Below are 17,500 nucleotides of genomic sequence, written 5' to 3' on the forward strand. Positions count from 1 at the left end.
GAATCAAGTTGATGGCCAGAATCAAATTGTATATTATATATATATATATATATATATATATATATATATATATATAATATATATATATATATATATATATATATATATATATATATATATATATTATTATTATTATTATTATTATTTTGGCCAAGCAGAGCACCTGCCTTAGAAAAACCCACCAAACAAACATGGTACAAGTAAAAATCCTTTTTTTTTGCTGTCAATACTTTCCTGATGTGATTAAGGTTTGGAGTGTATACATTTCTTAGCAATCTGGTATTTGATAACGCTGCCACCAAGACGTAAACTGATCATTCTGGACTGTGGCTAAGCCCTGGCATGGCTGAATGATGGCGTATCCATGAGACAAGTAGCGACACATCTGCAAGTGAGCCGTGCCTTCAACCAACGGCTGTAAGAGCATTTCTGTCCCACGGACAGAGCGAATGGAAGGAAGGAAATGTTTTATTTAACGGCGCTCTCAGCAAATTTTATTTACTGTTATATGGCGTCGGACATATGGTTAAGGACCACACATATATTGAGAGAAGAAACCCGCTTTCGTCACTTCATGGGCTACTCTTTTCATGTACCACGGCCTTTGAATGAATGAATGAATGAATGAATGAATGACTGTTTAACGACACCCCAGCACGAAAAATACATCGGCTATTGGGTGTCAAACTATGGTAATGCAAATAAATAAAGTGATGATCAACATCAATATAAAAATTCAAGGTTTAAACAAAAACAGTGTAAAGAACTGTGCAAAAATACAAATACAAATATCACAGAATTTTACGGACACCGAATTCTATTCTAAACTTCAATTTGTGCTGTATTGGCCATTCTCAAAGAAAATGTTACACCCCTGCACCACGGTGAGGTTACAGCACACGCAGGGGACGGCCTTTGATACACCAGTCGTGGTGCACTGGCTGGAGCGAGAAATAGCCCAATGGGACCGCATCAAGCGAAGGCTTTACCACTGAGCTACGTTCCGCACTGTGGTAGAGCGAATGAACCACCTACTGCAGTGTCCTTAACTAATTGTGACTCATGTAGTATCACCAGCCTGGGTGGTGTCGTGTTTAAAGTCATCGGACATAAGGCTGGTAGGTACAGGGTTCGCAGCCCGATATCTGCTCCCACACAGAGCGAGTTTTAACGACTCAATGGGTAGGTGTAAGACCACTACACCCTCTTTCCTCTCACTGACCACTAACCACTAACAACTAACCCACTGTCCAGGACAAACAGCCCAGATAGTTGAGGTGTGAGTGTCCAGGACAGCGTGCTTGAACCTTAATTGTATATAAGCACAAAAATAAGTTGAAATGAAATAATATAGTACGCATATATAAAATTAATATGTAAAGAAAGATTGTGCATTTGGGTAAATTTGAGTCTATATCGTACGACAACAAAATAAGTGGCATGCAACCTTTAAATCGTTTTTGTTTCATTTACAGATAAAGGAGCCGACCGAAAGTTTCACGTTGGCGATTGTTCAAAACCCAAACGATTTCACAACCACCAAGCCTTCAATCACTGTTACAATCATAGATGACGACAGTACGTAAATCACGTGGTATAATGCTTTCTTTATTCAGATGTATTCAGGCGCGGATTCAGGCGGGGGACCAAGGGGTCCGCCCCCCGACCCCAAATTCTTGCTGAACAAATATATATTACAGAATACAAAAAAATGTCAAAGACCTTTAAATTCTATTTTCAAAAAGTACAACAGGTTTTGGGCCCCCTCTATTAAAAAATCCTGGATCCGCGCCTGGTATTATGAATATAGATTAGCAAATACTGTTCTACAAATGCGTTGCTTAGCAATTCAGTTCAGTTCGACCAAGCCCCTCCCCTCCTTGAGCATAACACATATTTTACAGTGCGTGGTTAGGATATTCATATCGGAAACAGAGAAAGAAATGTTTTATATAACGACGCACTCAACACATTTTATTTACGGTTATATTGCGGCAGACATATGGCTAAGGACCACACAGATATTGAGAGAGGAAACCCGTTGTCGCTACTTCATGAGGTACTCTTTTCGATTAGCAGCGAGGGATTTTTTATATGCACCATCCCATAGACAGGATAGTACATACCATAGCCTTATCGGAGTCCAGGGAAAATGTAGACAAACAGGTTCGTTAGATTCCCATTCGAGCCCTCTACACCTCCCTATCCTCGGTCCAAATCATGCTTAGGCCCCTGCTTTGATTGTGCTTTAGTAAATATGATTGGTCAACAGGCGTCAGTCATGATATGACGTGCCTTTTAATAACGTCTTTATACGTAATAGAAAAGGGCTCGCTTGATGCACGGTCGGTATGGGATCAATCCCCGTCTTAGGCCTATTGGGCTATTGCTCGTTCCAGCCAGTGCACCACGACCGGTATATCAAAGGCCGTGGTATGTGCTATCTTGTATGTGGAATGATGCATATAAAAGACCCCTTGCTGCTAATGGAAAACTAGCGGACATCCTCTCTAAGATTATATGTCAAAATTATAAAATGTTTGACATCCAATAGCCGATGATTAACAAATCAATGTGCTCTAGTGGTGTCGTTAAACAAAACAAACTTCTTTCATAGAAACAGTTAAAGTTAATTATCAGCCAGTGTATGTCAAACATTTGGTAATTTTTGACACAAAATCTTTTGGAGAAAACTTACAATGTTTTGCCATTAGCAGCAAGGGATCTCTTATATGCACTTTCCCACAGACAGAATAGCACGTACCCCGACCTTTAATATATCCGTCGTGGTGCAATGGCTGGAACAAGAAATAGCTCAATGGGTCCACCGACGGGGATCGACCCTAGACTGACCGCGCACCAGGGGAGCGATTTATCACTGAGCTACGTCCAGCCCTTCACTAAACGAGATACATTTAGTAGACACATTACTAATAACTTATTAGTAATGCGTAAATAATAACACATATATATATTTTCATATGCTGTGTTTGTACCTTAAGTTTTTATTTAGGTTCTGGTACGTTCGACTGTCGCCGGTTGGGACAACAAATTTGTCAGAACAACGCCAACTGCGACTCGCAGGGTGTCTGCCAATGTCCGGCGACCTATGGCGGGTACAAGTGCGATGTTGAACTAGGTAAGAGTTATGTTGAACCAGGCAAGTGCGATATTGAGCTAGATAAGTGTGATGTTGAACTAGGCAAGTACGATATTGAGCTAGATAAGTGCGATATTGAACTAGGTGAGTTTGATATTGAACTAGGTAAGTGCGATGTTGAACTTGGTAAGTGTGATATTGAACAAGATAAGTGCGATGTTGAACTAGGTAAGTTTGATATTGAACTAGGTAAGTGTGATATTGAACTAGATAAGTGTGATATTGAACTAGATAAGTGCGATATTGAACTAGGTAAGTGCGATATTGAACTAGATAAGTTTGATATTGAACTAGGTAAGTTTGATATTGAACTAGGTAAGTGCGATGTTGAACTTGGTCAGTGTGATATTGAACAGGATAAGTGCGATGTTGAACTAGGTAAGTGTCATATTAAAGTAGGTAAGTGCGATATTGAACTAGGTAAGTGCGATGTTGACCTTGGTAAGTGCGATATTGAACTAGGTAAGTGTGATGTTGAACTAGGTAAATTTGATATTGAACTAGGTAAGTGCGATGTTGAACTAGGTAAGTGTGATGCTGAACTAGGTAAGTGTGATATTGATCTAGGTAAACGCGATATTGAACTAGATATGTGCGATGTTGAACTTGATAAGTGCGATATTGAACTAGATAAGTGCGATGTTGAACTTGGTAAGTGCGATATTGAACTAGATAAGTGCGATGTTGAACTTAGTAAGTGCGATATTGAACTAGGTAAGTGCGATGTTGAACTTGGTAAGTGCGATATTGAACTAGATAAGTGCGATGTTGAACTAGATAAGTGCGATGTTGAACTTGGTAAGTGCGATATTGAACTAGATAAGTGCGATGTTGAACTTGGTAAGTGCGATACTGAACTAGATAAGTGCGATGTTGAACTTGGTTAGTGCGATACTGAACTAGATAAGTGCGATGTTGAACTTGGTAAGTGCGATACTGAACTAGATAAGTGCGATGTTGAACTTGGTAAGTGCGATATTGAACTAGATAAGTGCGATGTTGAACTTGGTAAGTGCGATATTGAACTAGGTAAGTGCGATGTTGAACTTGGTAAGTGCGATATTGAACTAGATAAGTGCGATGTTGAACTTGGTAAGTGCGATATTGAACTAGATAAGTGCGATGTTGAACTTGGTAAGTGCGATATTGAACTAGATAAGTGCGATGTTGAACTTGGTAAGTGCGATATTGAACTAGATAAGTGCGATGTTGAACTTGGTAAGTGCGATATTGAACTAGATAAGTTTGATATCAAACTTGATTAGTGCAATATTAATTTGGTACGTAACTGAACTTGGTAAGTGAAATATTAATTTGGTATGTGCGCTATTGAACTTTGTAAGAGGGACTGTCTTTCTATCTGTTTGCCTTCTTGCCTCTGTGTCTGTCTGTCTGTCTATCTATCTATCTATCTATCTGTCTCTCCCTCCTTTATATATATATATATATATATATATATATATATATATATATATATATATATATATCTCTCTCTCTCTCTCTCTCTCTCTCTCTCTCTCTCTCTCTCTCTCTCTCTCTCTCATTAATTACTTTAATATACTTCATGTATGTAGGTAGTACTAAACCAAATAACTTCCGGCTGGGTCAAAGTTGGAGGTGCACCCAACTTTTGATAGGGAAGTGAACACCACAAGTCCTGTGATTGGTTATAAATGTGAGTGTGTTGGTTGTAAAAAATAATAGTTTCATCTGGGTAAAAATAATGTGCAATTTTATTTCATCTAGTAACAATGTGTCAACATGTATGGGGTACCTGTAAAAAAAAGTACTCGAATTTTGTGCGAAACTAGGGTAGTCATAGACGCTACCCGTTATCTCAGAAACGAGCAGCTTGACCCCTATTTTTTTCTGATTCACTTTAAGTGTAAGGGGTGGTAGTATTTATATCCGTGGCGTTTATGTCGGTTGATACGTTGCAGGTAGGAGTTTTAGCCACATATGTTACTATTGTCGTCTATGGGATTTGATTTGGTAGTATACACCCTGTACTGGTGTGTATGGTTGTATTTGCAGCTACGGCTGATCCTGCCCAGTGTAACCCGACCTGTGTTTCGGGCCAGTGTGCCGCGGACGGCGCTACTTCAAGATGCTACTGCAACGCCGACTACCTCGATGAGGGTGTGTGTGACAGCGTTCGTTGTAAGTTGATCCACTGGTTGGCGCTTTTATTGATGAAATTCAAAAAATTAAAAGGAAGCCCCCTCTTCTTTTCCAAAAATATTGAAAATAATGACCTGGTAATATACACGGCCGCCGTATTTTTTGACAGTGTGTAAAGCCAGGACTGTCAAAGTTGAAGGATAATATGAATGTATGTACTTCCCCCAGGATGCTGCAAAAAGCCTCTGTTTAAAAACTACATAATTATATGGGTGGGGGCATTGTCTCGTATCCTTCTTAAAGGGACATGCCCGAGTTTGCTGCATTGTAAGATGTTTCCGACTAATAAAATATTTCTACAATTAAACTTCCATATTAAATATATTTTCTTGTTTAGAATATCAGTGTCTGTATATTCAATGTGGTTCTGGTCGTCTTAATATTTGTAAGAAGCCCAAACTGGATTTTGTCTTCCAATAATTTAGGAAATAAAATGAAATTTAACCCAGTACAAATAATAGAACGATCAGAAACACGTTTAAAACACGTTTAATATATTTGATGTGTAATTAAGTCTCTGTTAGTCGATAACATGTACAAAATCGTAGCAAACTCAGGAATGTCCCTTTAAAACAGGCATCACCAATAATATTTTCGATATATTCTTATCGATTATTTGGAGAACTATGCATTCATTGTGGAATCTGTTTACGCACTCGTATTGGACTTTCTCATTAACAGTGATACGTTTTCAGTTTTACGCCCGAGACCAGTGATTTGTAGACTTGGGCCATCAAATAATTACTTTGTGCAAGCCCGATGGCAAGTAATAAAATTCCTTTAAAATTTTGTGGTTTTTTCTTTAATTATGTTATGTTATTGATTTATTTGTTATTATTATTATTATTTTTTAATTATTATTATTATTTTAGACAAGGTGAAGTGCGATTCTTCCACCATGTCGATCAACATCGTTCCGATTGGCTCGTTCCAAGGCCTGATCTACGTGAACGGACACGACAGCACGTGCTTGTTCCAGAACGTGGGCGCTCTCACCGGGTTACCCGCAGACTACACGTCTGGTCTGGCTCGTGTGATACCGCACACAGACACCAACTGCGGGAACGCCGTGTCGAAATCAGGGGTGAGTGGGTCTACGTGTTAAAAATGGGTTCGTGTCCCAGCTAAGGCAATGCTTAAAATTGTTTTTGTTATTATTGGTATGGTTATAGTTATGGTATGGTTATGGTATGGGTATGGGTATGGGTATGGGTATGGGTATGGGTATGGGTATGGGTATGGGTATGGGTATGGGTATGGGTATGGGTATGGTTATGATTATGGTCATGGTCATGGGCATGGGCATGGGCATGGGCATGGGCATGGGCATGGGCATGGTATGGTTAGGCAGCCTGATTGATTGATTGATCGATTGTTTGATTGATTGACTGACTAACTAGTTGATGCATTGACTGATTTCAGGGCGGAAATATTCATAACTCTCGGATCATCTACGTCCAGTATCACCCTGACTATACGTCCGCCGTTGACGAGGTTGTGGAGGGGTTATGTTCGTACGACACCAGCCAGACTGTCACCTTCGAGAACGTCTTCAACTCCGTCCTCCCCGCAACCACAGGAGGCAGCAACCAGTGAGTACTGCATAATGTTTTAATAAAAAATATTGAATGTGGAAACTGACCTGACACGGTCAGACAAAAAAAAAAAAGACAAAAAAAGACAAAAAAAAGACAAAAAATATAAAAAAAGACAAAGAAAAACATAAAAAACCCCAGAAAAAAAGAGAAAAAGTTAATCTCTGCTGAGACCAGTTTCAGAATTGTATGCATACATGTATGCCCACCGGCCTTGGTAGCTTAGTGGTTCAGTCATGGGACATAAATCTGGTAGGTGGCACCCACCCAGAGTTTAACAACTCAGTGGGTAGGTGTAAGGCCACTGCACCCCCCACCCCCCACCCCCACTCTCTCTCTCTCTCTCTCTCTCTCTCTCTCTCTCTCTCTCTCTCTCTCTCTCTCTCTCTCTCTCTCTCTCTCACACACACACACACACACACACAAACAACTAACCGCTAACCCTCAGATAGCTGAACTGTGTACCCATGACCGCGTGCTTGAACCTTAATTTGTGTATGTGTACGTCCATATCTGTGTGTGTACGTGGGTGTGCGCGTCATTGGGGTGGGAACAGAATCTAACATTGGCTTTTAGCATCGGGGCGTGATGAGACGGTAATGGATATTAAAATGTTACAAAAAAAGATAGAAAACAATGCAGTGAAACCTGTGTATACCGAATCACGCTAAGGGATCTAATATTTCTTACATCTGGACAGGATCCGGTGTTTATAGGGTCACGTTTTAGAATTTAGAATATTCAAGACTATGGAGTATGAACGGTTTTGACAGGATTCCGGTTAGAACAGAGTCCGGTTTAGACAGGTTTCGCTATAATGATAATTATGCAGATTTACATAACACAACCGTGAGGGTATTTTTTTTTTTTTTTTTTCTTCTAGACAGGGATCTATCAGAGTGACAGCTGAGGGCGAATTGAACCCCCTAAGACTGAAACTTTGGAAAGAAGGGAGTGAAGTGACTGCAAACACCCCTATCCGAATCGGAACCGAGTTGAAATTGGAGTTAAACGTATACTCAGCATCAGGTAATCGAGGCCTGTTCCAAACCTGACCACATCATCATTGACTAAATTTACACAGGTAATCGAGGCCTGTTTTAAACCTGACCACATTATCATTGACTAAATTTACACAGGTAATCGAGGCCTGTTCAAAACCTGACCACATAATCATTTACTAAATTTACACAGGTAATCGAGGCCTGTTCCAAACCTGACCACATTATCACTGACTAAATTTACACAGGTAATCGAGGCCTGTTCAAAACCTGACCACATTGTCACTGACTAAATTTACACAGGTAATCGAGGCCTGTTCAAAACCTGACCACATTTTCACTGACTAAATTTACACAGGTAATCGAGGCCTGTTCAAAACCTGACCACATTGTCACTGACTAAATTTACACAGGTAATCGAGGCCTGTTCAAAACCTGACCACATCGTCACTGACTAAATTTACACAGGTAATCGAGGCCTGTTCAAAACCTGACCACATTGTCACTGACTAAATTTACACAGGTAAACGAGGCCTGTTCAAAACCTGACCACATTGTCACTGACTAAATGTACACAGGTAATCGAGGCCTGTTCAAAACCTGACCACATTGTCACTGACTAAATTTACACAGGTAATCGAGGCCTGTTCAAAACCTGACCACATTGTCACTGACTAAATTTACACAGGTAATCGAGGCCTGTTCAAAACCTGACCACATTATCACTGACTAAATTTACACAGGTAATCGAGGCCTGTTCTGAACCTGACCACATTATCACTGACTAAATTTACACAGGTAATCGAGGCCTGTTCAAAACCTGACCACATTGTCACTGACTAAATTTACACAGGTAATCGAGGCCTGTTCAAAACCTGACCACATTGTCACTGACTAAATTTACACAGGTAATCGAGGCCTGTTCAAAACCTGACCACATTGTCACTGACTAAATTTACACAGGTAATCGAGGCCTGTTCACAACCTGACCACATTGTCACTGACTAAATTTACACAGGTAATCGAGGCCTGTTCTGAACCTGACCACATCATCATTGACTAAATTTACACAGGTAATCGAGGCCTGTTCAAAACCTGACCACATTATCACTGACTAAATTTACACAGGTAATCGAGGACTGTTCAAAACCTGACCACATTATCACTGACTAAATTTACACAGGTAATCGAGGCCTGTTCAAAACATGACCACATCATCAGTGACTAAATGTACACAGATAATCGAGGCCTGTTCAAAACCTGACCACATTGTCACTGACTAAATTTACACAGGTAATCGAGGCCTGTTCTGAACCTGACCACATTATCACTGACTAAATGTACACAGGTAATCGAGGCCTGTTCTGAACCTGACCACATTATCACTGACTAAATTTACACAGGTAATCGAGGACTGTTCAAAACCTGACCACATTATCACTGACTAAATTTACACAGGTAATCGAGGCCTGTTCAAAACCTGACCACATTATCACTGACTAAATTTACACAGGTAATCGAGGCCTGTTCTGAACCTGACCACATTATCACTGACTAAATTTACACAGGTAATCGAGGCCTGTTCAAAACCTGACCACATTGTCACTGACTAAATTTACACAGGTAATCGAGGCCTGTTCAAAACCTGACCACATTGTCACTGACTAAATTTACACAGGTAATCGAGGCCTGTTCAAAACCTGACCACATTGTCACTGACTAAATTTACACAGGTAATCGAGGCCTGTTCACAACCTGACCACATTGTCACTGACTAAATTTACACAGGTAATCGAGGCCTGTTCTGAACCTGACCACATCATCATTGACTAAATTTACACAGGTAATCGAGGCCTGTTCAAAACCTGACCACATTATCACTGACTAAATTTACACAGGTAATCGAGGACTGTTCAAAACCTGACCACATTATCACTGACTAAATTTACACAGGTAATCGAGGCCTGTTCAAAACATGACCACATCATCAGTGACTAAATGTACACAGATAATCGAGGCCTGTTCAAAACCTGACCACATTGTCACTGACTAAATTTACACAGGTAATCGAGGCCTGTTCTGAACCTGACCACATTATCACTGACTAAATGTACACAGGTAATCGAGGCCTGTTCTGAACCTGACCACATTATCACTGACTAAATTTACACAGGTAATCGAGGACTGTTCAAAACCTGACCACATTATCACTGACTAAATTTACACAGGTAATCGAGGCCTGTTCAAAACCTGACCACATTATCACTGACTAAATTTACACAGGTAATCGAGGCCTGTTCTGAACCTGACCACATTATCACTGACTAACTTTACACAGGTAATCGAGGACTGTTCAAAAACTGACCACATTATCATTGACTAAATTTACACAGGTAATCGAGGCCTGTTCTGAACCTGACCACATAATCACTGACTAAATTTACACAGGTAATCGAGGCCTGTTCAAAACCTGACCACATTATCACTGACTAAATTTACACAGGTAATCGAGGCCTGTTCTGAACCTGACCACATTATCACTGACTAACTTTACACAGGTAATCGAGGACTGTTCAAAACCTGACCACATTATCATTGACTAAATTTACACAGGTAATCGAGGCCTGTTCTGAACCTGACCACATAATCACTGACTAAATTTACACAGGTAATCGAGGCCTGTTCTGAACCTGACCACATAATCACTGACTAAATTTACACAGGTAATCGAGGCCTGTTCAAAACCTGACCACATTATCACTGACTAAATTTACACAGGTAATCGAGGCCTGTTCTGAACCTGACCACATTATCACTGACTAACTTTACACAGGTAATCGAGGACTGTTCAAAACCTGACCACATTATCATTGACTAAATTTACACAGGTAATCGAGGCCTGTTCTGAACCTGACCACATAATCACTGACTAAATTTACACAGGTAATCGAGGCCTGTTCAAAACCTGACCACATTATCACTGACTAAATTTACACAGGTAATCGAGGCCTGTTCTGAACCTGACCACATCATCATTGACTAAATTTACACAGGTAATCGAGGCCTGTTCTGAACCTGACCACATCATCATTGACTAAATTTACACAGGTAATCGAGGCCTGTTCAAAACCTGACCACATTATCATTGACTAAATTTACACAGGTAATCGAGGACTGTTCAAAACCTGACCACATTATCACTGACTAAATTTACACAGGTAATCGAGGCCTGTTCAAAACCTGACCACATTATCACTGACTAAATTTACCACATTATCATTGACTAAATTTACACAGGTAATCGAGGCCTGTTCCAAACCTGACCACATTATCACTGACTAAATTTACACAGGTAATCGAGGCCTGTTCAAAACCTGACCACATTATCACTGACTAAATTTACACAGGTAATCGAGGCCTGTTCAAAACCTGACCACATTATCACTGACTAAATTTACACAGGTAATCGAGGCCTGTTCCAAACCTGACCACATTATCACTGACTAAATTTACACTAATCATACTATTAGTAATTTGGGGGCGGGACGTAGCCCAGCTTGATACGCGGTCGGTCTGGGAACGACCCCCGTCGGTGGGCCCATTGGGCTATATCTCTTTCCCGCCAGTGTACCACGACTGGTATATGAAAGGCCGTGGTATGTGGTATCCCTGTCTGTGGGATGGTGCATAGAAAAGATCCCTTGCTGCTAATCGAAAAGAGTAGTCCATGAAGTGGCGACAGCGGGTTTCCTCTCTCAATATCTGTGTGATTCTTAACCATATGTCTGACGCCATATAACCGTAATTAAAATGTGTTGAGTACGTCGTTAAATAAAACACTTCTTTCTTTCTTTCTTCATCTTTTGTTTTGTGTTCAGGTTATACAATGAAATCCTTATTTTCGTTTCGTTGGGTACTTAAATTTGTGGATCTTTATTTTAGTACCATACCATATACCGGCCTCGGTGGCGTCGTGGTTAGGCCATCGGTCAACAGGCTGGTAGGTACTGGTTTCGGATCCCAGTCGGGATTTTTAATCCAGATACAGACTCCACACCCTGAGTGAGTGCTCCGCAAGGCTCAATGGGTAGGTGTAAACCACTTGCACCGACCAGTGATCCATATTTGGTTCAACAAAGGCCATGGTTTGTGCTATCCTGCCTGTGGGAAGCGCAAATAAAAGACCCCTTGCTGCCAATCGGAAAGAGTAGCCCATGTAGTGGCGACAGCGGGTTTCCTCTCAAAATCTGTGTGGTTCTTAACCATATGTCTGACGCATTTCTTTCTTGTAGTACCATACATTCGTATTACATTATGTAGACATTTAATATATTTTCGTTGTGTTCTTAAATTCGTTAAAAGAGCACATTGATTTATAAATCATCGACTATTGCATCTCAAACATATGGTCATTTATTGCACAGTCATAGAGGAAACCCGCTACATTTTCCCATTAGTAGCAAGGGATCGTTTGTATGCATCATCATACAGACAGGATAGCACATACCACGGCCTTTGATATACCAGTCGTGGTACACTGGCTGGAACGAGAAACAGCCCAATGGGCCACCGACGGGGATCGATCCCAAACCGACCGCGCATCAAGCGAGCGCTTTACCACTGGGCTACATCCCGATCCCATTGACTATTATAATCCTTCTCTTCTTTTTTTTGTAGCCCAGTGGTAAAACGCTCGTTTGGGATCGATCCCCGTCAGTGGGTGTTCTCTATGACTATGTGTAAAAATTACTAAATGTTTGACATCCAATAGCCAAATGATTAATAATCAATTTCTTTCTTTTTATATTAGCATCACTGCCAAACAGCTATATAGGATTATAAACGAATCACTACGCATTAATTTTGCTTGTAGAACGATGGAAATACATGGTAAAAGGTTTTATGTCAGCACATTTTGCACGAAAATCTCAATCATTTTGGCGCGAATTTGAGGTTTTGGACCGGCCTCGGTGGCGTCGTGGCAGGCCATTGGTCTACAGGCTGGTAGGTACTGGGTTCGGATCCCAGTCGAGGCATGGGATTTTTAATCCAGATACCGACTCCAAACCCTGAGTGAGTGCTCCGCAAGGCTCCGCAAGGCTCAATGGGTAGGTGTAAACCACTTGCACCGACCAGTGGTCCATAACTATTAGTTGCCCCCCAAAAAACAAAAATTCCTAGCTACGTCCCTGTCACTGTCATATCGGGCCCCAGCCGGGAGAGACAATAGCAGACGACAATATTAAGACTACGGACTGGTCACTGTCATATCCGGTTCCTATATGCACCACCTGGAGCTGGTAGAGTCTAACTTTCTACATCCATGACTGTCCATGCCAAAAAAGACCAGAGATTCGCAATTCCACCACAATAACCAAGAATCCAATCCACAACCTGGAGAGACACCAGCAGACGACAATATTAAGACTACGGACTGGCCACTGTCATATCCGGTTCCTATATGCACCACCTGGAGCTGGTAGACACTGACGACTGTCCATGTCAAACATGACCACAGACTCCAAAGCGCATCAGCACTCTTGTGCCCCTTGTACAATCATAAGCGTGCATGACACGGGGGCAGGGGGGAGGGGGTCAACTACCCCCCACCCCTCCCTAGTGCTGGAGCAAAACCTCAAAGAAAGAAGTTTACGGTTATATAGCGTCAGACATATGGTTAAGGACCACACAGATTTTTTTAGAGGAAACCCGCTGTCGCCACATAGGCTACTCTTTTTTACGACAGGCAGCAAGGGATCTTTTATTTGCGCTTCCCACAGGCAGGACAGCACAAACCATGGCCTTTGGTGAACCAGTTACGGATAACTGGTCGGTGCAATTGGTTTACACCTACCCATGCGGAGCACTCACTCAGGGTTTGGAGTCGATATCTGGATTAAAAATCTCATGCCTCGACTGGGATCCGAACCCAGTACCTACCAGCTTGTAGACCGATGATCTAACCACGACGCCACCGAGGCCGGTTTGTTGTCTAGCAGAGCCTAAAGATACGATTCCATTAATGCGTTTGCAGTATGCGTTAGCGTTTGTGTTAAAATTAGAACAGGTTGAAATATGTATGATTGTGTCCATTAATGCGTTTGCGGTAACGTTGCGTTTGCGTTACTTTTCAATCGGTCCATGTTGCGATTGAGAACGCAAACGCATTGAAATGGACGGAGGAAGTGACGTCAGGAAGAAGGTATTTCCTGTTTCCTATACGACTTTTGGTTTTGGCAAAATGCCTCTAGGAACAAAACAATTTTCTGTTACTGAAGTATTGTAGATCCCAAATTTGGACCGATTCAGCAGTAATTTATGGACCCACCATCTATGTTTCCTTGACAGTCTTGCCCTCGAATCACGCATGATCTTACAGCAAACTAGGATATTTAGTAGCAAATAATCCTGTTCATGTATATATCTTTGTATCTTTGATGCACTGGGGGCCATCTTTCCTGTCCTGTTCCAGGGCGGTAAAGGTAGAATACCCTACTGCAATTGGAAATTATTGAAACAGGATTGTCAGGGGTTTTTTTTATATCTCGAAAGCATACTACAAACGCAACGCAAGCGCATTAATGGAATCGTAGTTTGTAAAAAAAAAACATAAAGCGAACTCATACTGCAAAAGCAACGCAAACGCTTTAAAGAGACCTTTGTGAATTCGTTCAGATTTAATGTAATTAGATTAAAAACACAGCTTTGTATCTTTGTTGTTGTTTTTTCGATTTTTTGTGTGTAGGTCTCTAGAGGAGGGGGTCTGCAGTCTTTAATATACATTGTATTGAAGTATTTACTGGACTTTTTGTATTTCAGCTTTTGAGGATTTCGTGATTCAGTCACTCACCATTGACAACAACAAGCAAGGGGCGGACCTGAAAAGCATTCCAGTCATCACGAATCGGTTAGTTCTGAGTTGGTGCTTACAGTGACATTAGCTAGCGTTAAAGACGCAATCTCGCATCCATGTATCATACACTCTTACATGTACTCCCGACTCCACCTCCCTCCCCGGGGGCGAGACATAGTCCAGTGGTAGAGCGTTCGCTTGATGCGCGGTCGGTTTGTGATCGATCCCCATCAGTGGGCCCATTGCACATTTCTCTCTCCAACCAGTGCACCACGAATGGTACAGCAAAGGCCGTGATATGGGCTATCCTCTCTACGAGATGGTGCATATAAAAGATCCCTTGATGTGAAGTTGCAACAACGCGTTTCCTCCCTCAATATCTGTATGGTCCTTAACCATATGTCCGACGCCATATAATCATAAATAAAATGTGTTGAGTGCGTCGTTAAATAAACCATTTCCCTTTACCTTTCTCCCCCCAAATGGCACGTATAGATCATGTCGGTTAAGACACTTGTGTAAATTCTTGCAACATGATCATCATAAATCATTACGTATAACATTAAAGACTTCTAATTAAATTAATATTATCGTGTTGAAATGGTGTAATTAATGTTACATGATTACAATGCATAGTTTTAGTGAAAGATGTATTGAAAAAAAGTATTATTAAATTACAAATTATTAAACACTTTTAGAGTTGCCGTCCTTTTCTTGACATTTATCAATTTAAAGCTCATTCTTAGATGATACAAACATTTCAAATTACCGGGGGGTGGGGGCGTAGCCCAGTGGTAAAGCGCTCGTCTGATGAGCGGTCGCTCTAGGATCGATCCCAATCGGTGGCCCATTGAGCTATTTTCCGTTCCAGCCAGTGCATTACCACTGCTATATCAAATGTCATGGTATGTGCTATCTTGTCTGTGGGATGGTGTATACAAAAGATCCTTGCTACTAATGAAAAAAATGTGACGGGTTTCCTCTCTATGAATATATGTCAAAATTACTAAATGTTTTACATCCAATATCCGATGATTAATAAATCAATGTGCTCTATTGGTGTCGTTATAATACAAAAACATGTTTTTTTTCTTCAAATCACTGGTAAACAGTATCCATTGAATTTACAAGAAAACCGCTTATTATTATTATTATATATATATGATATCATGGTATATCTTTAACACATTGCATAAAACCAGTTTCAAAAATAATTAGTCATGAGAAACAGAAAATTACTTGTGTTTTGTAGGATTTAAAGGGACATTCCCGAGTTTGTTGCATTGTAAGACGTTTCTCTTAAAGGGACATTCCCGAGTTTGTTGCATTGTAAGATTTTTCCGACTAATAAAATATTTCTACGATTAAACTTACATATTAAATATATTTTCTGGTTTAGAATATCGGTGTCTCTATATTCAATGTGTTTCTGGTCGTCTTAATATTTGTAAGAAGCCCAAATTAGATTTTGTCTTCAAATAATTTCGTACGTTCGAAAAAAATTTATATTTTTAGAAATAAAATGAAATTTAATCTAGAACAAATATTAGAGCGATCAGAAACACGTTTAGTATACAGCCACTAATATTTTATGTATAACATATATTTGATATGTAATTACAATCTTTAATAAGTTTTTGTTAGTCGATAACATCTTAAAAAGTGCAGCAATCTCAGGAATGTCCCTTTAATTACATGCGAAAACACGAATGAAGGAAAGAAAGAAAAGTTTTATTTAACGACACACTCAACACATTTTATTTACGGTTATATAGCGTCGGACATATGGTTAAGGACAACACAGATATTGAGGGAGGAAGCTCGCTGTCGCCACTTCATGGGCTACTCTTTTAGATTAGCAAGGGATCTTTTATATGCACCATCCCATAGACAGGATAGTACATACCACGACCTTTGTAGCACCAGTTGTGGAACACTGGATAGAACGAAAAATAGCTCATTGGACCCACCGACCGGGGTCGATCCTAGACCGACCGCGCATCAGGCGGACGCTTTACCAGTGAACTAAACACGATAGGCTAAACACGAGTAATACACCATTTGGATTAATTTGATAATTTTTTTGCTTATTTTTGAATGTTTTTTTTCGATTCAGTTATGCTTGTGTCATGTCAAGAAACACCAAACACCTTAAAAAATTTAACTTTAAAATTGTTTTTTGTTTGCCTTGATAAAATAATAATAATAACAACAACAATTAATAAATAAATAAAATTGTGGAAGAGAGACGGAATTGGAATTGTCCTTTAAAGGGACAGACCCTAGTTTTTAAACACTAAGGCATACTGTTTCACTAGTAGAGCCGTTTATAATAACTGAAATCAAACTTTAATTATATTTTATTGTTTAGCTTATCCATTTCCGTACAAAAGAAGTTTTTTCCTGGTCATCCTGGAATTTCTAATACCACAATATGCCTTTTGATTTTAAAACGCACGCGCGTCTGAGAAGTATCAATTATGGAGTCGAGTTTCAGTCTATTTTTAACGGTATTTCACCGGTTTGTAACTTAACCAAACTTAGTATCCATTTTTACTGGTCGAAACAAGAATCTGCGCCATTAATGCCGTTAGTTATGTTATTGTTATTCCAGTTGTCATGTAGGCGGAGATATTACCGGCATCATCCCCGAACCCGTACGTGATCAAAACAGCTTCAGAACCGTCTTTACGTTCACGACCATCAAGTT

The 17,500-nt window shown here is 40.3% G+C and overlaps 1 protein-coding gene across 1 annotated transcript in view; it reads left to right on the forward strand.

The window, feature by feature from the left end:
* The first annotated feature begins 364 nt into the window (after positions 1-364).
* LOC121377953 overlaps positions 365-17,500 on the forward strand; it is a 20,877-nt gene continuing 3,741 nt past the window's right edge. Inside the window, exons 1-9 of the mRNA XM_041506046.1 lie at positions 365-391; positions 1,476-1,578; positions 3,014-3,139; positions 5,195-5,320; positions 6,214-6,425; positions 6,764-6,933; positions 7,820-7,965; positions 14,757-14,844; positions 17,405-17,500. The exon at positions 17,405-17,500 is cut by the window's right edge and continues 73 nt beyond it. Of these exons, the coding sequence (XP_041361980.1) occupies positions 365-391; positions 1,476-1,578; positions 3,014-3,139; positions 5,195-5,320; positions 6,214-6,425; positions 6,764-6,933; positions 7,820-7,965; positions 14,757-14,844; positions 17,405-17,500 (1,094 nt within the window). The remainder of the gene's footprint in view (positions 392-1,475; positions 1,579-3,013; positions 3,140-5,194; positions 5,321-6,213; positions 6,426-6,763; positions 6,934-7,819; positions 7,966-14,756; positions 14,845-17,404) is intronic.

Source organism: Gigantopelta aegis, chromosome 7 (genome assembly GCF_016097555.1).
Source record: "Gigantopelta aegis isolate Gae_Host chromosome 7, Gae_host_genome, whole genome shotgun sequence".
Taxonomy (NCBI): Eukaryota; Metazoa; Mollusca; class Gastropoda; order Neomphalida; family Peltospiridae; genus Gigantopelta; species Gigantopelta aegis.